Source organism: Oscarella lobularis, chromosome 10 (genome assembly GCF_947507565.1).
Source record: "Oscarella lobularis chromosome 10, ooOscLobu1.1, whole genome shotgun sequence".
NCBI classification, from domain to species: Eukaryota; Metazoa; Porifera; class Homoscleromorpha; order Homosclerophorida; family Oscarellidae; genus Oscarella; species Oscarella lobularis.
In genome coordinates this window covers 1,505,570-1,518,356 of record NC_089184.1, presented here as the reverse complement: position 1 = coordinate 1,518,356, position 12,787 = coordinate 1,505,570, and the positions used below count along the sequence as shown (strand labels likewise).

The following is a 12,787-nucleotide window of genomic DNA, read 5'->3' as shown; positions in this document are numbered from 1 at the left end:
CTCCCCTGTGTTCTCGTAAGGCGTCTTGTCTCGTTACGGAGGTCGATTCGCGTCCTTTCGACGCGACTCGACTCGAATAAGACTTGAGGCAGTGTCGATCGTTCCGAATCTCGGCCGTTTGTCGCCGATCCGACGCTCCTCGACCCACAAACTGACGAAGAACAACTGAGGTACTCTTCAAGTGCATCTGAGTACGACGAGAATGACTTTCCATTCACAACGATAGACATTTCGGGGGGGATAGTCTCTGTTTAGTCACCTCGGTGACCTCGCACTTGCCCGGACCTTCTTACGTGATGACGGAAGCGGAGTTCTCTTTGTAAACCTCATCGTTCATGGCCGCCGCTCCCGAATATCCCTTCCCCATGGTCCTTCGAATAAAATGCACCGACCTTGGAGCGAGCGAGGACGCCGACTGGACCGTACCGTCGCCTATTAGCTTTCTAAACGTCATCGTAATAAGAAACTCGCGACGACGAGTCGCGTCGGTCTCTCTATGTCTCTTCTAAGGACGTTCTAACCCGATTGCTGCCTCATATCGTCCCGAACGCTTTCGATTGTAAGCGGGAGGCGTCATTTCGCGAAACCACGCCGAAACGCGAGACGCTTTTATTTATTCAGACGAAGACGAGGACGGGGATCGTATAACCGTTCGAAGTGACGAAGAGCTGGCGGCAATGATTGAATACGTAGGAGGACGCGGTCTCTCGTATCGTAGCCTTTTTGGAATTTTTTGTTTCAGTATTTCTGGAGGTGTGATCAACTGGGAGCTCGATCTCTGCATCTCGAGATTTTTCCCAAAGGTTAGTCAGACACAAAGAAAAATGATTATTTTTTATTGATTTCTTTTCCTACTGTAGGTCAACGTTCGGGAATCAAGCGTAATTGGCATTCGCTAACGGTGTGAATGAAGCTGTGACCTGCGTTGGACCTCGTTTTTATTGTAGCTTGGCAGGTTAATCCGAGAGCTGCTCCGACGGCGGGAGCTCGCAACGGAGGAGGCGGCAGCGGAAGGCAAGATGCATAGAAACGGTTGTCGCCTGATTTTTATTTACGTCTATGCAGTGATAGGAAGAAGAGTGGAGACGACCTGCAAGCTCTCGTATCAGCAGGACAAGTACGTTGTAATGAAGATGTCTGATGATAATGGTTAGAAGTAGTGTCTTTGTGATTGAAGGTTAGTCCTCCTGATCTGTCCTATTTGGACGTCCTTGGTCAGGGCAATGGAGGCACAGTATACAGGTAATCTTCATCTCTTTCGTGTAAACTTTTTGTATGCACCTTTTCTGGTATGTGTAGAGCCCTTCACCAGCCTTCGAAGCAAATCATTGCAGTCAAGGCAATGCAAACTCTTTTTTCTACTGCATTGCCTTGCTGTCATTTCTCGCTTATACATATTAGGTGATTCCTCTCGACGTAACGTTGGAGGAACAGAAGCAGATTCTCTCGGAATTGGAAGTGCTTCATCAGGTGAAACTGAATGGCGTCTGATTTTAAGAACCCAACTCTTGTCTCAGTGCCAGTCGCCGTACATAATTGGCTTCTATGGATCCTTCTTCGTGGAGAACAGGTACTAGGAAGTCAAACTGATCTTCTTTTCTCGCTAAATGGGTGCTCACGATATTCTAGAATATCGATTTCAACGGAGTATATGGACGGTTCGCATTGTTGTTATTGATTTGCATATTAGAATTTCCTCCTTGAATTCAGGTGGCTCTCTTGACATGTATGGTATAGTTCCAGAGATTGTTCTCGGTCGAATAACGGTTGCTGTAAGTCCAGTTTTTTTTTATTTCACTGCAGTAAGGGTGGTCAATACTTCAAATTCAGATACTCAAGGGCCTTCATTATCTCTGGAGTCTAAAAATAATGCATCGAGGCATGAATAGTTGCATTATCTAATGACACGTCGGAAAATTTCATTTTATCTAGACGTGAAACCGTCGAACGTGCTAGTCAATACGCGCGGTTCGGTTAAATTGTGCGACTTTGGCGTCAGTGTGCAGGTTTTTGCGATGTTGACGCTCTTGTCACATCTACTGTGCTCTGTTTAGTTGGTAAATTCAATTGCAAAGACGTTCGTCGGAACTAACGCTTACATGGCGGTCAGTCGGCCTGCTACTATTCTTTCATCGTGTCTTGGATGTTTTTATAGCCTGAAAGAGTCTTAGGCGGAGAATATCGCGCTCAGTCAGACGTGTGGAGCTTAGGGATGACGTTTGTTGAGGTAGACTACGAGAGGCTTTCTCTTCTCGCTTCTCGCAATTTGTTTTTTTCCTAGCTCGCCTTGGGACACTTTCCATTCTCTGGGGTAAGCGAAGGAATCAATCCATGTGACCCTTTCCCAACTTTTTTTTTTGTTTAGTCCGGTATGAGATCAGACGGCATGTTGGTGAGTGTTAGCTCTCTCTTTCTCTCTCTCTTCTGCTTCCTCTATGTAACGTTCGTGCTTTTAGCCTATTGAACTGTTACAGTGCATTGTAAACGAGGTAAACAGCCACGTTCTTCGATTACAGGGCATCTTTTAGACGTTTCTGTTCATAGGATCCTCGGAGATTGACTACAGATCAGTTCTCTCCCCCTTGCATCGACTTCTCCCTACAGTGGTACGTCACACGTACATTTCGGCGTTCATCTCACACGTCTATTACGCAGTTTGCAGAAGTCTCCCGACCAGAGACCGACGGTGGATGCGCTATTAGTATATCTGCGGATATGTACCGCCTATTCAGCTATAGTCTCGTCTTTTTATTTTCCCCCTTAGCGTCATCCTTTCATCGTCGCATGCGACGACGGCAACGTCGCCGTCATCTCCGCATGGGTGTGCCGCTCTCTCGAAGCGTTTCGTCGTCATCGACGGAGCTCCAGCTCGGGCTCACTGGTCGCTCGTGGCTCAAATCAAAGCATTAACTCCATTGGTGCCGGAGGAGGTGGCGTTATCGCTTCAGCTGGACTCGCACTTGACTCCACGATGACGACGACGTCGCCGGAGCCGGCTACAGGTACAAATCGAACGGGCGCGGGTAGAGATGACTATTGGCGCGGCCAGAGCCCCTTGTCTATAGATATGAGCTAGATTTTCCCTCGACTCACATCCCTCCCTCTCTTTTGTACGAAAATAATGAGCGTCGCAGCGCTAAATGCCGTTGTGACGCTTAAAACTTTCACCTGCTCATAACACTCCCGATGGTGGTACCATTTACCGTCTTCTCGGCTCTCTCAGGCGGCGACGATTCTGGTGCGATCGTTTGCTCGATTCCCCTTCGTCCTCTTCGACTTCGCCGAGTCGAATGATTAGGATATGTAAACGTAGGTGCGCGAGCGCGGGTTCGGGTAGCCGGGGGAGCGATAGGCGCGTCGAGAATCGTTTTGGGGTGGAACCACTCGTTCTCGACTGGCAATTGACGCCAGGTCGCGTCAAAGTGCTTAGACGCACGTAATGAGAAGAATGCAGTTCGACTGCCAATAGGATTCGCCGCCTGGGCTCTTTCAACTCCTCCTCTTGTTGTCGTTTATACTCGGAGGGCTGGCCATCTACTCGTACACGTTATGAATCGTCAGCCAATTGGTTATTACGACTCCGTCGACGGGCCCCCGTACGGCACGACTCGACAACGATTCGCTAGTCAATCGGCGGTGACGGCGTCAGCCGGCGGCATTCCGGCGGTCGTCGATGGCAACAATATGAAGATGATTCCTCCACCGGAACAGCAGTTCGTGTGGACCGTTCCGTCGACCGTCAACGTGCGACTTCACGAACCGGCGGAAGGGCCGACGACGGATGACGTTTGGCCTCAACGAAGACCCGTTTTTCAACCCGCCGAGACCGGTACCTGGGATAGCGATCCGTATCGCGGCATCGTGCATCGTCATCCCAATGCCGGACATCTGTTTCATCCGTCAAATTCCTTCATGTACCATCCGTACGGTGGAGGAGGAGGAGGAGGTTGGACGGGGCGTGGTTTTTCACGATTGTGATTGTTTTTGAAATGTGCGTTTTGTTGAAGGGGGATATTCGCCCGGGTCCGCTGTCGTCGGTGGCGGCGGCGTGCAGCCGACCCGACGTCGACGCTCGCGGACCGTTTTCTCGCACGATCAGCTGTGCGGTCTCGAGGACGTCTTCAACGAGAAGAAATATCTGAGCGTCGTCGAACGCACCGAATTGTCGCTCCAACTCGGTCTCACCGAAACTCAAGTCAAAACCTGGTTCCAGAATCGACGAACGAAGTGGAAGAAGCAGAAAGCGATGAAAGAGGACCCGGAGCAGCTCAAGGAGAAAGTGGCGGCACACGGAAACAACGACGGCAATGGAGGGATGCATACAGTAGATATATAAAAAATGCGCGCGAGCGTACAACGGCTCCCCTGTAAATTCCCCCGATATTGAGTCTGCTATTTATTCCTTCTATTCGTCTAATCAACCAAACCGATGACTTCTTTTTAGAAGTCCCCTCTCCTCCCCCTCCCTTTATCGTTACAGTAACGGGTTGCGTAGTGGCAGCGCAGGTAGAACCGATTCGACTCGATTGCACCAGTAGTTGGCGCAGGCGGCGAAGTAACGCCGTCCACCGTACGCCAATATGCCGTTGTTTGGCGTCGCAGCGTTTTCCGCCGATGTAGTCGTGCTGCTGCCTCGCCAATCTCGCGGTAGTGCCTCTCGTTCGGCCTTGGCGACGTCCAAGAGAGATACGCCGCAGGCCGTGTCCGGCGAGCTGACGCCGGGTGGAAGGACGTAGCTCGAAAAGTCAAGTGACTCCGGCGTTGGCTTGAAATGAAAATTAATAAAACTGTGGTTCTAATAGGTACATAGGTCGCTCACCTGGAGAGGGGTGCCACTCAGAAAATCTCTCACTGGGATCCACTTCGTATCGAGGTCAGTCCACAGGCTACCTAAATCTTCGATATCGTGGGCTGGTTTATGAATTTTAGTCAGCGACGATCAATTGCTCGCGATTTAGAAACGTCTTACCGGATGCCTTTATTCGTCGAGCGACGCGATAGATTTCCGTGACGCCTAAAGAATTCGTCGATTATAATTACGATTTTGGCGTCGTGGTTTGTGACCTGAAAAATATTTGCGGCCGGCTTCTGTCGCCAGGATTTCGTCTTTAACCTCAGAAGTGTCGATCTGTCGAACAGCATTGCAGGCTGTTTCCAAATCGGCACAGCAGGCCTCGACGCAACGTCGCCAAGCCGTCGCATGCAGATTGTCCTCCTATACGAATGGAAAACATCTCGACACACTTGACAAGTGTTCCTAAGTGGAATACCTTAGCAACGGACTCGTACTGGACGCCAAGCATAGGAACTTGTCCACCGAAATTTGTCGCCGTCGGCGCGGAATCGTTCGACTTGAACACGCTTGTCGGATCCCAGTGAAACGATTCAAGTCCCGTTGTGCCGAGCTCCGCCACTTGGGACTCCGACGCCTTGGCGTCCCCAATGCCGAGATCAAACTCAGACACAATCGACGGTGCCGCCGCCGGGGCGGAAACCGACGGTCCCTGCGGCTCGGCCGATGTGAAAGCACGAAAGGAATCGTCAGCAGTTGAAACGTCTGAAGTCGCTGGCGATTTGGCGACGACGGGCTGTATCGTCAGGTCGGCCAAAGCCGATAAATCGGAAAGATTTTCTGACGTCACGTTGACTTTGGCTAGCATCGACGACTCCGCCCTTTGAAAAGACGACGACTTTGTTCCGCTGCCACTGGCCGCTTCAGACACTTTGTCCGTCCAAGTGAATTCGCCGAACTCGTCGCTGACTGTGACAGGTGGTACAGGTGGTACAGTTGGCACTGAGGTGACGGCAGCCGTTCCAAAAGCCGAGTCAAAATCTCCGAAGTCGTCAGTCGTACTGTCAGCCACTGGTGCTTCCCTCGCCACCTCTTTCGCCTCGGCCGCGCCCTTTTCGTCGTCTCCCATGCTAGCCAACGCCAAAAGAGTTCGCGGCTGCGATGCATTAGATTCTGGCGACTTTTCCTCTAACGTAATTTCTGACTCAATTCCTTGCTGCTGCTGCGGGGTTGGCTTAGGAGCAATTGCTTCGGCAGCAGAAGTAGCAGTAGCAAAGTGAGTATCCATTTGAGCATTTGAAATAGGGTCGATTGATTTAGAGACGGAAGGGGATAACTGAGAAAAGGCTCCCCACGCAGTTTCGTCTGTCGCTGTACCTGCTGTCTGAAACGCCGAAAATGAGTCAGTGCCAGTTGAAGACGGAGCTGCTGGAACACCTGGCTGCTCCAACTTGACTTCTCCTTCTGTTGATGGAGCTTCTATGGTCTGAAACACGCTGTACTTGTCAAGAGAAGCGGTGGGCTGCGCGAAGCCTACAGATGACGAGCCACCGTCCTTGTCCCCAGGAGTAGGCGAAGGTTCCAAGGGAAAAGACGGCGACGGCTGTATACTACCACTTGGGGTGTCGCGAAAGACGCTGTACTTGTCAAGGGAAGTAGGCGCGAAGCCTTCAGATGACAAACCACCGTCCTTGTCCCCAGAAGGAGTCGGTTGCAAGGGAGGAGGCGGTGTCGGCTGTAGGCTACCACTTGGGGTGTCGCGAAAAACGCTGTACTTGTCAAGGGAAGTAGAAGAAGACTGGGCGAAGCCTTCAGAGGAACCCCCGTCCTTTTCCCCGGAAGGAGTCGGCAACGGTTGCAAGGGAAGAGACGGTGTCGGCTGTATGCTACCACTTGGGGTGTCGCGAAAAACGTTGTACTTGTCGTCGACGGAATTGGAAACAACCGCAGGGGGGACCGGTGCTGGTTGCGGAGTCGGCGTCCTCTCCCCGCTACTGCCCACCGTCAACAACGTACCGCCGAGAGCAAAAGACGACGCAGGAGCTGTAGAACCGCTGACGCCTGCAGCAGAAACAGCAACATGCCCTTCAGCTTGAATTTCCTCAAAATCGACTCCAGTTAGACTAGGAACGGGCGCCTGAGGCAGTCCAGCTATAGTGGCCAACGTGAGATCGGTTTGACCCGATTGAGCGCAAGCGACTAAACCAAGAACGGCGTACAATTCGGTCTCGTTCAGCTTTCCGGGAGTCGTCTTGTTCGCAACAGACCAGATTGATCTCAACGTTGGTCTCGGTAGTCCGGACGCAGATAGGATCGGAAATACGAGATTCGTGTCGACGTGTCCGTCCTGCGAGTCTCGACATTTGGCGAAGATTCGTTTAAACAGCGAGGGTACTAGAGGCGAAGTGGGATGACACCAAGGCGGAAGAGTCGACTGCTGACTGACAACGGCCGGAGACGGAACAGCGGCGACTGGAGCCGATTGAAAGTCGTCGAATTCGGGTTCTTGAACGAAGAGTCCAGAAAATTGGCCAGCGCTGCTGGCGACGCTAGAACCCCACACTCTCGACTTGTCAGATTGCTGAAACGTTCGCTCGTCTTTCTGAGGAATGAACTTGGGTACGGAAGGTGGAGTAAAACTGCGTTGACGGGCGGCGATGGAAGACGGATCAGCCATGCCGACGAGCGACTTCTGCATAAGGTTATCGTACGTCGACGCCGTCGCACCAACTGTATCAAGAAGGAGAAAAGTTGGTCAATACTAGGATATCATCTATTATATATACTACCATTAGGCGTTGGATTAGGAATCGATCCAAGTGGCTGTGATTGGGATTGAAGCTGAGGCGGTGCCACACTAACAGACGCGGAAGACGCTTGGGAAAAATCAGACCAGTCATCTAAAAATGCAACGTATTGGTAGGTACTCGTCTGCTGCTAAGTAGTACCTTGCCCACTTGGATTGGGCGCTGGAGCTGGCGCCGGAGCTGGAGCTGGTGCCGATGCTGGTGCTGGCGCTGGTGCTGGCATCTCTCTCCTTTTAGTTGACCTCGCTGAGCTGGATGCAAATCCAGTCAACGCTTTCCCAAATAGGTCGTCAATCGTCTTCGAGCTTCCCCGACTCGCTCCCATTGCCTGTAATCGTTGCTTTTGAAATTGAAAATCTCGTTGCTTTTGCGCTTCCGCCAGCCTCCGACGCTCTTCTTCCTCCGCCTTCTTTTGCTGTTCCAAAAGTTGTTGTTGCTGTCGCTGAAGGAACTCCTGCTGCTGCTGCTGTTGCTGGTGCATCTGCTGATGCATCTGATGCATCTGATGGGGATGAAACTGGGCCTGAATTTGACCGTGACCCGGCTGTCCCTGTCCCATCATGTACGGTTGATTGTACTGAAAAGTGCTACATTAGTAATGCTTCTCTGACATGAACGTACCTGAAAATTTGGTTGCTGGCCTGGGTACATGGCTTGAGTTTGCGCATTGTAGCCGGGCTGAAAATTCTGCTGAGGATATCCTCCAAAGCCTAAGCGAAAGATTAACGTCCTCTCCGGATCACGAGGCAATTTCCCATACCGTGACCCTGCTGAGGTGTCCCGCCACCGAAGTTGTACCTAAATGCGTCTCCTTAGATAGAGGATTCGTTTTGTATAGCAGACTGCCTTACGGAAAGCGCTGATCCATTACTGTGTACTCCTTTCCTAATACGGGCGATCTCACCAGGTGCCACGTGGCATAACACTGAACACTCCTCGTCGTCCGATGGAAATCTTCACGAAAGGCATCAGCGCCGTCTTAGGCGGATCGGGAGAAGCAAGTCAGCCGTCGGGCGTAGACACGGTAAGCGAAAACGAGTCGCGATCGCGTCGAAAACGAAACGGGCTTCTAGATCGAACGCCTGTGCAATCGAATCCAATCGTCGACTCTTCTAAACGACCGTCGAGATGCCGTCCGAGCCCTTCGATCGCTGTCCAAAGTAAAAACCCGTCTTCGCACATAGCCACAATATTGAGTGTGTTTCCTGCGAAGAAATTTCGCCTCGAAGTCGGAACTCAAGCCATGGATTTGCTCGTGGACGTTTTGGAGCGAGATCGGTACGATAGCTGTGATATAAATTCCTTCCTAAACGGAATAGAAACTCTCTTTCTCCTAGTTCGGACGTGGATATCGTTGAATTGGCCTTGGATACGATTTGCAATGTCGTCAGCGTCGATTCGACGTCGACGCCGTCGACGAGCGAACTGGGAATCCAGTTCACGGAAATATTCATTAAGAAGCCGAAAAATGTCACGCTCGTTCTCACCTTTGTTGAGGTTGGAGACTTAGAGTTTTCGTGGAATGTATTCTGGTGGACTCTACGCGTTGTAGGACTACGATTTTCACTTGAGATGGCCCGCTGCAAAACTGCTCAACGTGTTGATTGTGAACAAATGGTACTGACGTCGTTTGGACGGTGAAATTGTGACTCTGTCAATGCGTTTCTCTATGCAGTAATCAGATGCAAGAGATAATTGTCGGAAGTCCAATGGGTACATATGTTTGATCTAAACTCTAAAACCAAATGCGTCATACGCGTTTATAGGTGTCTCAAAATTGATGGATTTATTGTCTGATAGCAGAGACTTCATTCGAAATGAGGTACGCACACACAAAAAAAGACGCGAAATCACGCTGCTTAGAATGCCGGCTTTCTTAGGGCATTCTTATACTCCTGCAGCTGACAAAAGGCAATGCAATGATTCAAGTAATAAAAAAAAGAATTTATTCTGTGTCAATAAACAGTAGCCGTGACATAGAAAATAGTAGCATTTGAGAATGCTTTTGATCGCTTGCTCGACATCGTTTTTGACGAAGGGCTCAGCGACGGAGGTGCAGTCCCGCGGCCTTTCTATACTGTATGTCATGGCGTCATCTTATTCTATCAAGGGATTATTGTCGAAGATTGTATCCTACTGATGCACACTCTGTTGAAAAACAACACGTCAAATCAGAATTTCTTCAGGGAAGCGAGGTATACATACACCAGTTATAATCCAATATGTTTACGCGTGCCTGCCTCTTAGTCACATTCACAGGATTCTTCCCTTTTTCGATTTGGGTCTACCGATAAAGGGGAACTCGCCCGTTCAGTGGGACTCGCAGAAAATTGCCAATATAATGCACATGCTTAAGGTCTGTTTAATCTGTTGGCAACGTTGGTCCTCGGTTTTGACGTTGTCTCGTTCAACAGCTCGTTGGAATTCTCGTCTCTCCTGGGAATCCACAACAAGGCGTTGCTTCGTCCCAGAAGGCTATTCATAGCTGTGGTATGGCTGTTGCTAATAGGAACGATTATTTAGCACACGAATTAGAGACTCAAGAAAGCGCCCATATCTTTTTTTTGTAGAGGGTCTCGCCCATTTCTATCTGTAGAGGGTAATTAATTACGCTCTGTATATAGGTCTTACTCAGCTTTTTTGCGTTCTAATGTACTCGAATGGACTTGCCTCCGAACTGTTGACTCAGGTGACTTGAATTATCCTCGTCGTCGTCGTTGACGCAGAACGTGATTTCTTTCAGGCAATCAATACTGTAGCTGAAGTAATTCGGGGCAGTCCCGCTAATCAGGAGCTTTTCTCGAAGTTTCGGCTTCCCGGAGATCAAACGAAGTTTGAAAAAAAATCGCTGGACTGACTGCAAGAAAAAAGTTACCAAGTGCTTTTAATCTAGATCGGCCGTACTGGGACTTCTGTCGACAATTGCTAGTGAGAAACAGCTCTTGCCTCTGCGATGTGCAGCGCTTTATTGCTTTCAGGTAAAATTTTCTATGCGTCACATTCATTTTCGTGTTCAATTTAGTCTTCCTTAGAGTTTTCTCTATAAGAACGAAGAGGGACAGGGGGAGATAGTGTCGACTTTGCTTCCATCGTCTAGTGACGGTAAAAACGCCAAAAAAAAACGCTCTAAACGGTTTCTTATTCCTCGTTCCAGTAGCCCAAACTGTGTCCGCGGGACAACTGCTTTGCACGGGACTATTCAGGTACACAACAAAAAAGAGGAGGGTAATTGGATATGATTTGATAAATCTTGCAGTCAAGATCCTCTTTGCACCTGGTCTGCGTCTGTTTCTTTGGCGGCTACCTTGAATGCTTTCCAACGAGAGCAACTATTGAGAGTGCAACTGGCCGTTACTGCTGGTGAAATTGCATATTTTAATTAATTAACTAGCGACAGAATGAGATTTTCTGCGTTTAGATCAACCCCCTACGACTCTCCTTCAGCTGTCTGTTGACTTAGTACGTCAGGTACGGCGATAATGATAATGCTTTCTCCCCTTGGATATTGGATCGATGTTTACTTGCAGCCCAACGCTCATTTGCAGTCTCGCGTTGGTTTGTTGATTCTCCTTTCCACGTGGTTGGCTGGAAGTGCTCAGTGCGTTACCGTCTTCCTAAGCAATCAATCGAACATGTCTTTTGTACGTTCTGCCGTTCGGGCAGCGAAACGTTTGCGCGAAATATTTGTTTTAGCTTACTGGACTGGCCGAGCACGAACCAGACACAGAGCCAGATCGTCTCGTCCAAGGCTTGTCGTGCTTTCTACTTGGTATCTGCCTGGCCTGCCATCCCGGCACAGAGCTACCTTACTCTCGGTAAGCCGGCAACAGTTGAGCGTTCAATTTTTGACAAAGGCGTTTTAGAGACGCGCTCCAGCAGATCATTCAGCAACGAATTGGTCTCGAGCGGTTCAATGGATGTCTCGGCTTTGTCATGCATTCGGAGGCATTCATACGAGCAGCCAAGCATCCACAGGTACGGTGAATAAATTGCGTGCAGTAACTAATGGCATTTGTCGTTTTCTTGCAGCTCGATGCAAAAAATGGAGAAGAAATTTTATTTGATCACATGTTCACCGTCTTCTTTAAAGACCAGTTTGGTAAGATTGTCGTAATCGCTTCGTACAGCACGCTTTATGAAACGTCTATCGTTATAACGAAGATACGGTTAGCAAGGCTGCTAGCAATCAGCTCACGCTTCCTTCGTCGTCTCATTCTGGCCGCAGTCAGTCTCCCTTAGCGGCTGGAGCGGCAGTAGTGAACGGAGCGCCAGTGGAAGATCACGACAGCATCGTCACTTCGTACAAGGATCTAATTCGTGATCAGGATCAGCAGCTTCGGGATTTGAAAGCAGAATTGGAATCGGTGAAAGCGGAGCGGAATGAGGCATTGGCTGCTAAAAGAGATCTCGAACTTCGAGCTAGTACTATTTCGGAAGCGAAACGGGGTGAGTTTAGAAACGTAGCAACGTTTTTGTTGAGTGTTGTCAGCAGAGGATGATGGCACCGAGTCTAAACTTCAAATGCAGCTGGAAGAGACCCTAGCTATCAATGCTGCTATTCAAAACGAAATTCAAGAAGGACGCGACGCTATTGCCAACTTGGTTAGCGCCTTGGATAACACCGTTTCTTTACGCTAGTGCGGTTTAGGAAAGGCAATTAGCGGCTAGCAGACGGGCAGAGCAAGCTGCTAGTGAAAACGCCGATCTATTGAAGAGCAAAGCGGGGACGGAAGAGATGAACTTGTCAAGGGAAATAGGCGAGCTTAAAAGTCAGCTTGCCAATGTTGGAAGTGAAAAGGAAGCGTTGATTGCAGAAAGAGATTCTCTCCAACACGAGTTGAATAAACTGGTAAGGAGAGTGGGGGATGTCGTATCGATGTCTTCGTCATATTACATGCCTGTAGCAAAGTCAGACTGATGGACAGGATGATTCGACTAGGGAGCTGAAGAAAGTCCAAGCCGAATACGATGAATTGCAGAAAAAATGTGAAACGATTGAAAAGGAGATGGACGATCTGCTTGTCTTGCTGACAGAGAATACAGAGAAGAACAAGAAACTGAAAGAAAAATTGAGAGGCCTGGGACAGGAAGTGAGTGACGACGAAGACGAAGACGACGAGGACGAGGACGAGGACGAAGTTTGAACTATAAAAAAAATAAATTAATGAATACATCGTTTTAGCTTACA

The 12,787-nt window shown here is 49.4% G+C and overlaps 4 protein-coding genes across 4 annotated transcripts; 3 read left to right on the top strand and 1 right to left on the bottom strand.

The window, feature by feature from the left end:
• The first annotated feature begins 139 nt into the window (after positions 1 to 139).
• On the top strand, positions 140 to 3,167 carry LOC136191888 (dual specificity mitogen-activated protein kinase kinase 5-like). Its single transcript, XM_065980311.1, has 23 exons — positions 140 to 455; positions 511 to 559; positions 622 to 689; positions 743 to 803; positions 861 to 901; positions 956 to 1,014; positions 1,066 to 1,117; positions 1,178 to 1,242; positions 1,300 to 1,339; positions 1,402 to 1,470; positions 1,518 to 1,570; positions 1,630 to 1,658; positions 1,711 to 1,772; positions 1,831 to 1,879; positions 1,933 to 2,006; positions 2,055 to 2,105; positions 2,156 to 2,227; positions 2,282 to 2,311; positions 2,366 to 2,392; positions 2,457 to 2,489; positions 2,545 to 2,606; positions 2,656 to 2,701; positions 2,765 to 3,167. The coding sequence occupies exons 1-23, from the start codon at positions 336 to 338 to the stop codon at positions 3,074 to 3,076; spliced, it is 1,524 nt and encodes a 507-aa protein (XP_065836383.1). The 5' UTR covers positions 140 to 335; the 3' UTR covers positions 3,077 to 3,167.
• Positions 3,168 to 3,307: 140 nt separating this feature from the next.
• On the top strand, positions 3,308 to 4,408 carry LOC136191898 (brain-specific homeobox protein homolog). The gene is made up of 2 exons (XM_065980325.1): positions 3,308 to 3,946; positions 4,008 to 4,408. Exons 1-2 carry the CDS (start codon positions 3,550 to 3,552, stop codon positions 4,334 to 4,336), a joined length of 726 nt encoding a protein of 241 aa, XP_065836397.1. The 5' UTR covers positions 3,308 to 3,549; the 3' UTR covers positions 4,337 to 4,408.
• On the bottom strand, positions 4,193 to 8,499 carry LOC136191882 (synergin gamma-like). Its single transcript, XM_065980294.1, has 10 exons — positions 8,451 to 8,499; positions 8,360 to 8,397; positions 8,221 to 8,309; positions 7,741 to 8,176; positions 7,582 to 7,692; positions 5,271 to 7,522; positions 5,065 to 5,215; positions 4,970 to 5,014; positions 4,820 to 4,911; positions 4,193 to 4,765 (listed from the first exon to the last, which is right to left on the bottom strand). Exons 1-10 carry the CDS (start codon positions 8,465 to 8,467, stop codon positions 4,475 to 4,477), a joined length of 3,522 nt encoding a protein of 1,173 aa, XP_065836366.1. The 5' UTR covers positions 8,468 to 8,499; the 3' UTR covers positions 4,193 to 4,474.
• On the top strand, positions 8,478 to 12,785 carry LOC136191884 (general vesicular transport factor p115-like). The gene is made up of 27 exons (XM_065980302.1): positions 8,478 to 8,623; positions 8,673 to 8,759; positions 8,813 to 8,877; positions 8,937 to 9,096; positions 9,152 to 9,216; positions 9,275 to 9,312; positions 9,366 to 9,421; positions 9,480 to 9,527; positions 9,580 to 9,652; positions 9,710 to 9,794; positions 9,847 to 9,955; positions 10,014 to 10,089; positions 10,224 to 10,288; positions 10,343 to 10,431; positions 10,493 to 10,577; positions 10,632 to 10,701; positions 10,754 to 10,802; positions 10,856 to 10,959; positions 11,018 to 11,067; positions 11,127 to 11,240; positions 11,293 to 11,414; positions 11,463 to 11,574; positions 11,629 to 11,698; positions 11,761 to 12,045; positions 12,092 to 12,201; positions 12,248 to 12,448; positions 12,504 to 12,785. Exons 1-27 carry the CDS (start codon positions 8,546 to 8,548, stop codon positions 12,741 to 12,743), a joined length of 2,706 nt encoding a protein of 901 aa, XP_065836374.1. The 5' UTR covers positions 8,478 to 8,545; the 3' UTR covers positions 12,744 to 12,785.
• Positions 12,786 to 12,787: the final 2 nt, after the last annotated feature.

Coding starts and splice junctions, on each gene's coding strand:
- LOC136191888 (XM_065980311.1), top strand. CDS start 336: ATGGCCGCCGCTCCCGAATATCCCTTCCCCATGGTCCTTCGAATAAAA. Junction 560..621: donor CGTCCCGAACGCTTTCGATT/GTAAGCGGGAGG, acceptor TTATTTATTCAG/ACGAAGACGAGGACGGGGAT. Junction 1,659..1,710: donor TTCAACGGAGTATATGGACG/GTTCGCATTGTT, acceptor CCTTGAATTCAG/GTGGCTCTCTTGACATGTAT.
- LOC136191898 (XM_065980325.1), top strand. CDS start 3,550: ATGAATCGTCAGCCAATTGGTTATTACGACTCCGTCGACGGGCCCCCG. Junction 3,947..4,007: donor CGGTGGAGGAGGAGGAGGAG/GTTGGACGGGGC, acceptor GTTTTGTTGAAG/GGGGATATTCGCCCGGGTCC.
- LOC136191882 (XM_065980294.1), bottom strand. Junction 5,216..5,270: donor AGTACGAGTCCGTTGCTAAG/GTATTCCACTTA, acceptor CCATTCGTATAG/GAGGACAATCTGCATGCGAC. Junction 4,912..4,969: donor TCGACGAATAAAGGCATCCG/GTAAGACGTTTC, acceptor TTCATAAACCAG/CCCACGATATCGAAGATTTA.
- LOC136191884 (XM_065980302.1), top strand. CDS start 8,546: ATGGAAATCTTCACGAAAGGCATCAGCGCCGTCTTAGGCGGATCGGGA. Junction 8,760..8,812: donor CCCTTCGATCGCTGTCCAAA/GTAAAAACCCGT, acceptor TTTCCTGCGAAG/AAATTTCGCCTCGAAGTCGG. Junction 11,415..11,462: donor ACAGAGCTACCTTACTCTCG/GTAAGCCGGCAA, acceptor AAGGCGTTTTAG/AGACGCGCTCCAGCAGATCA.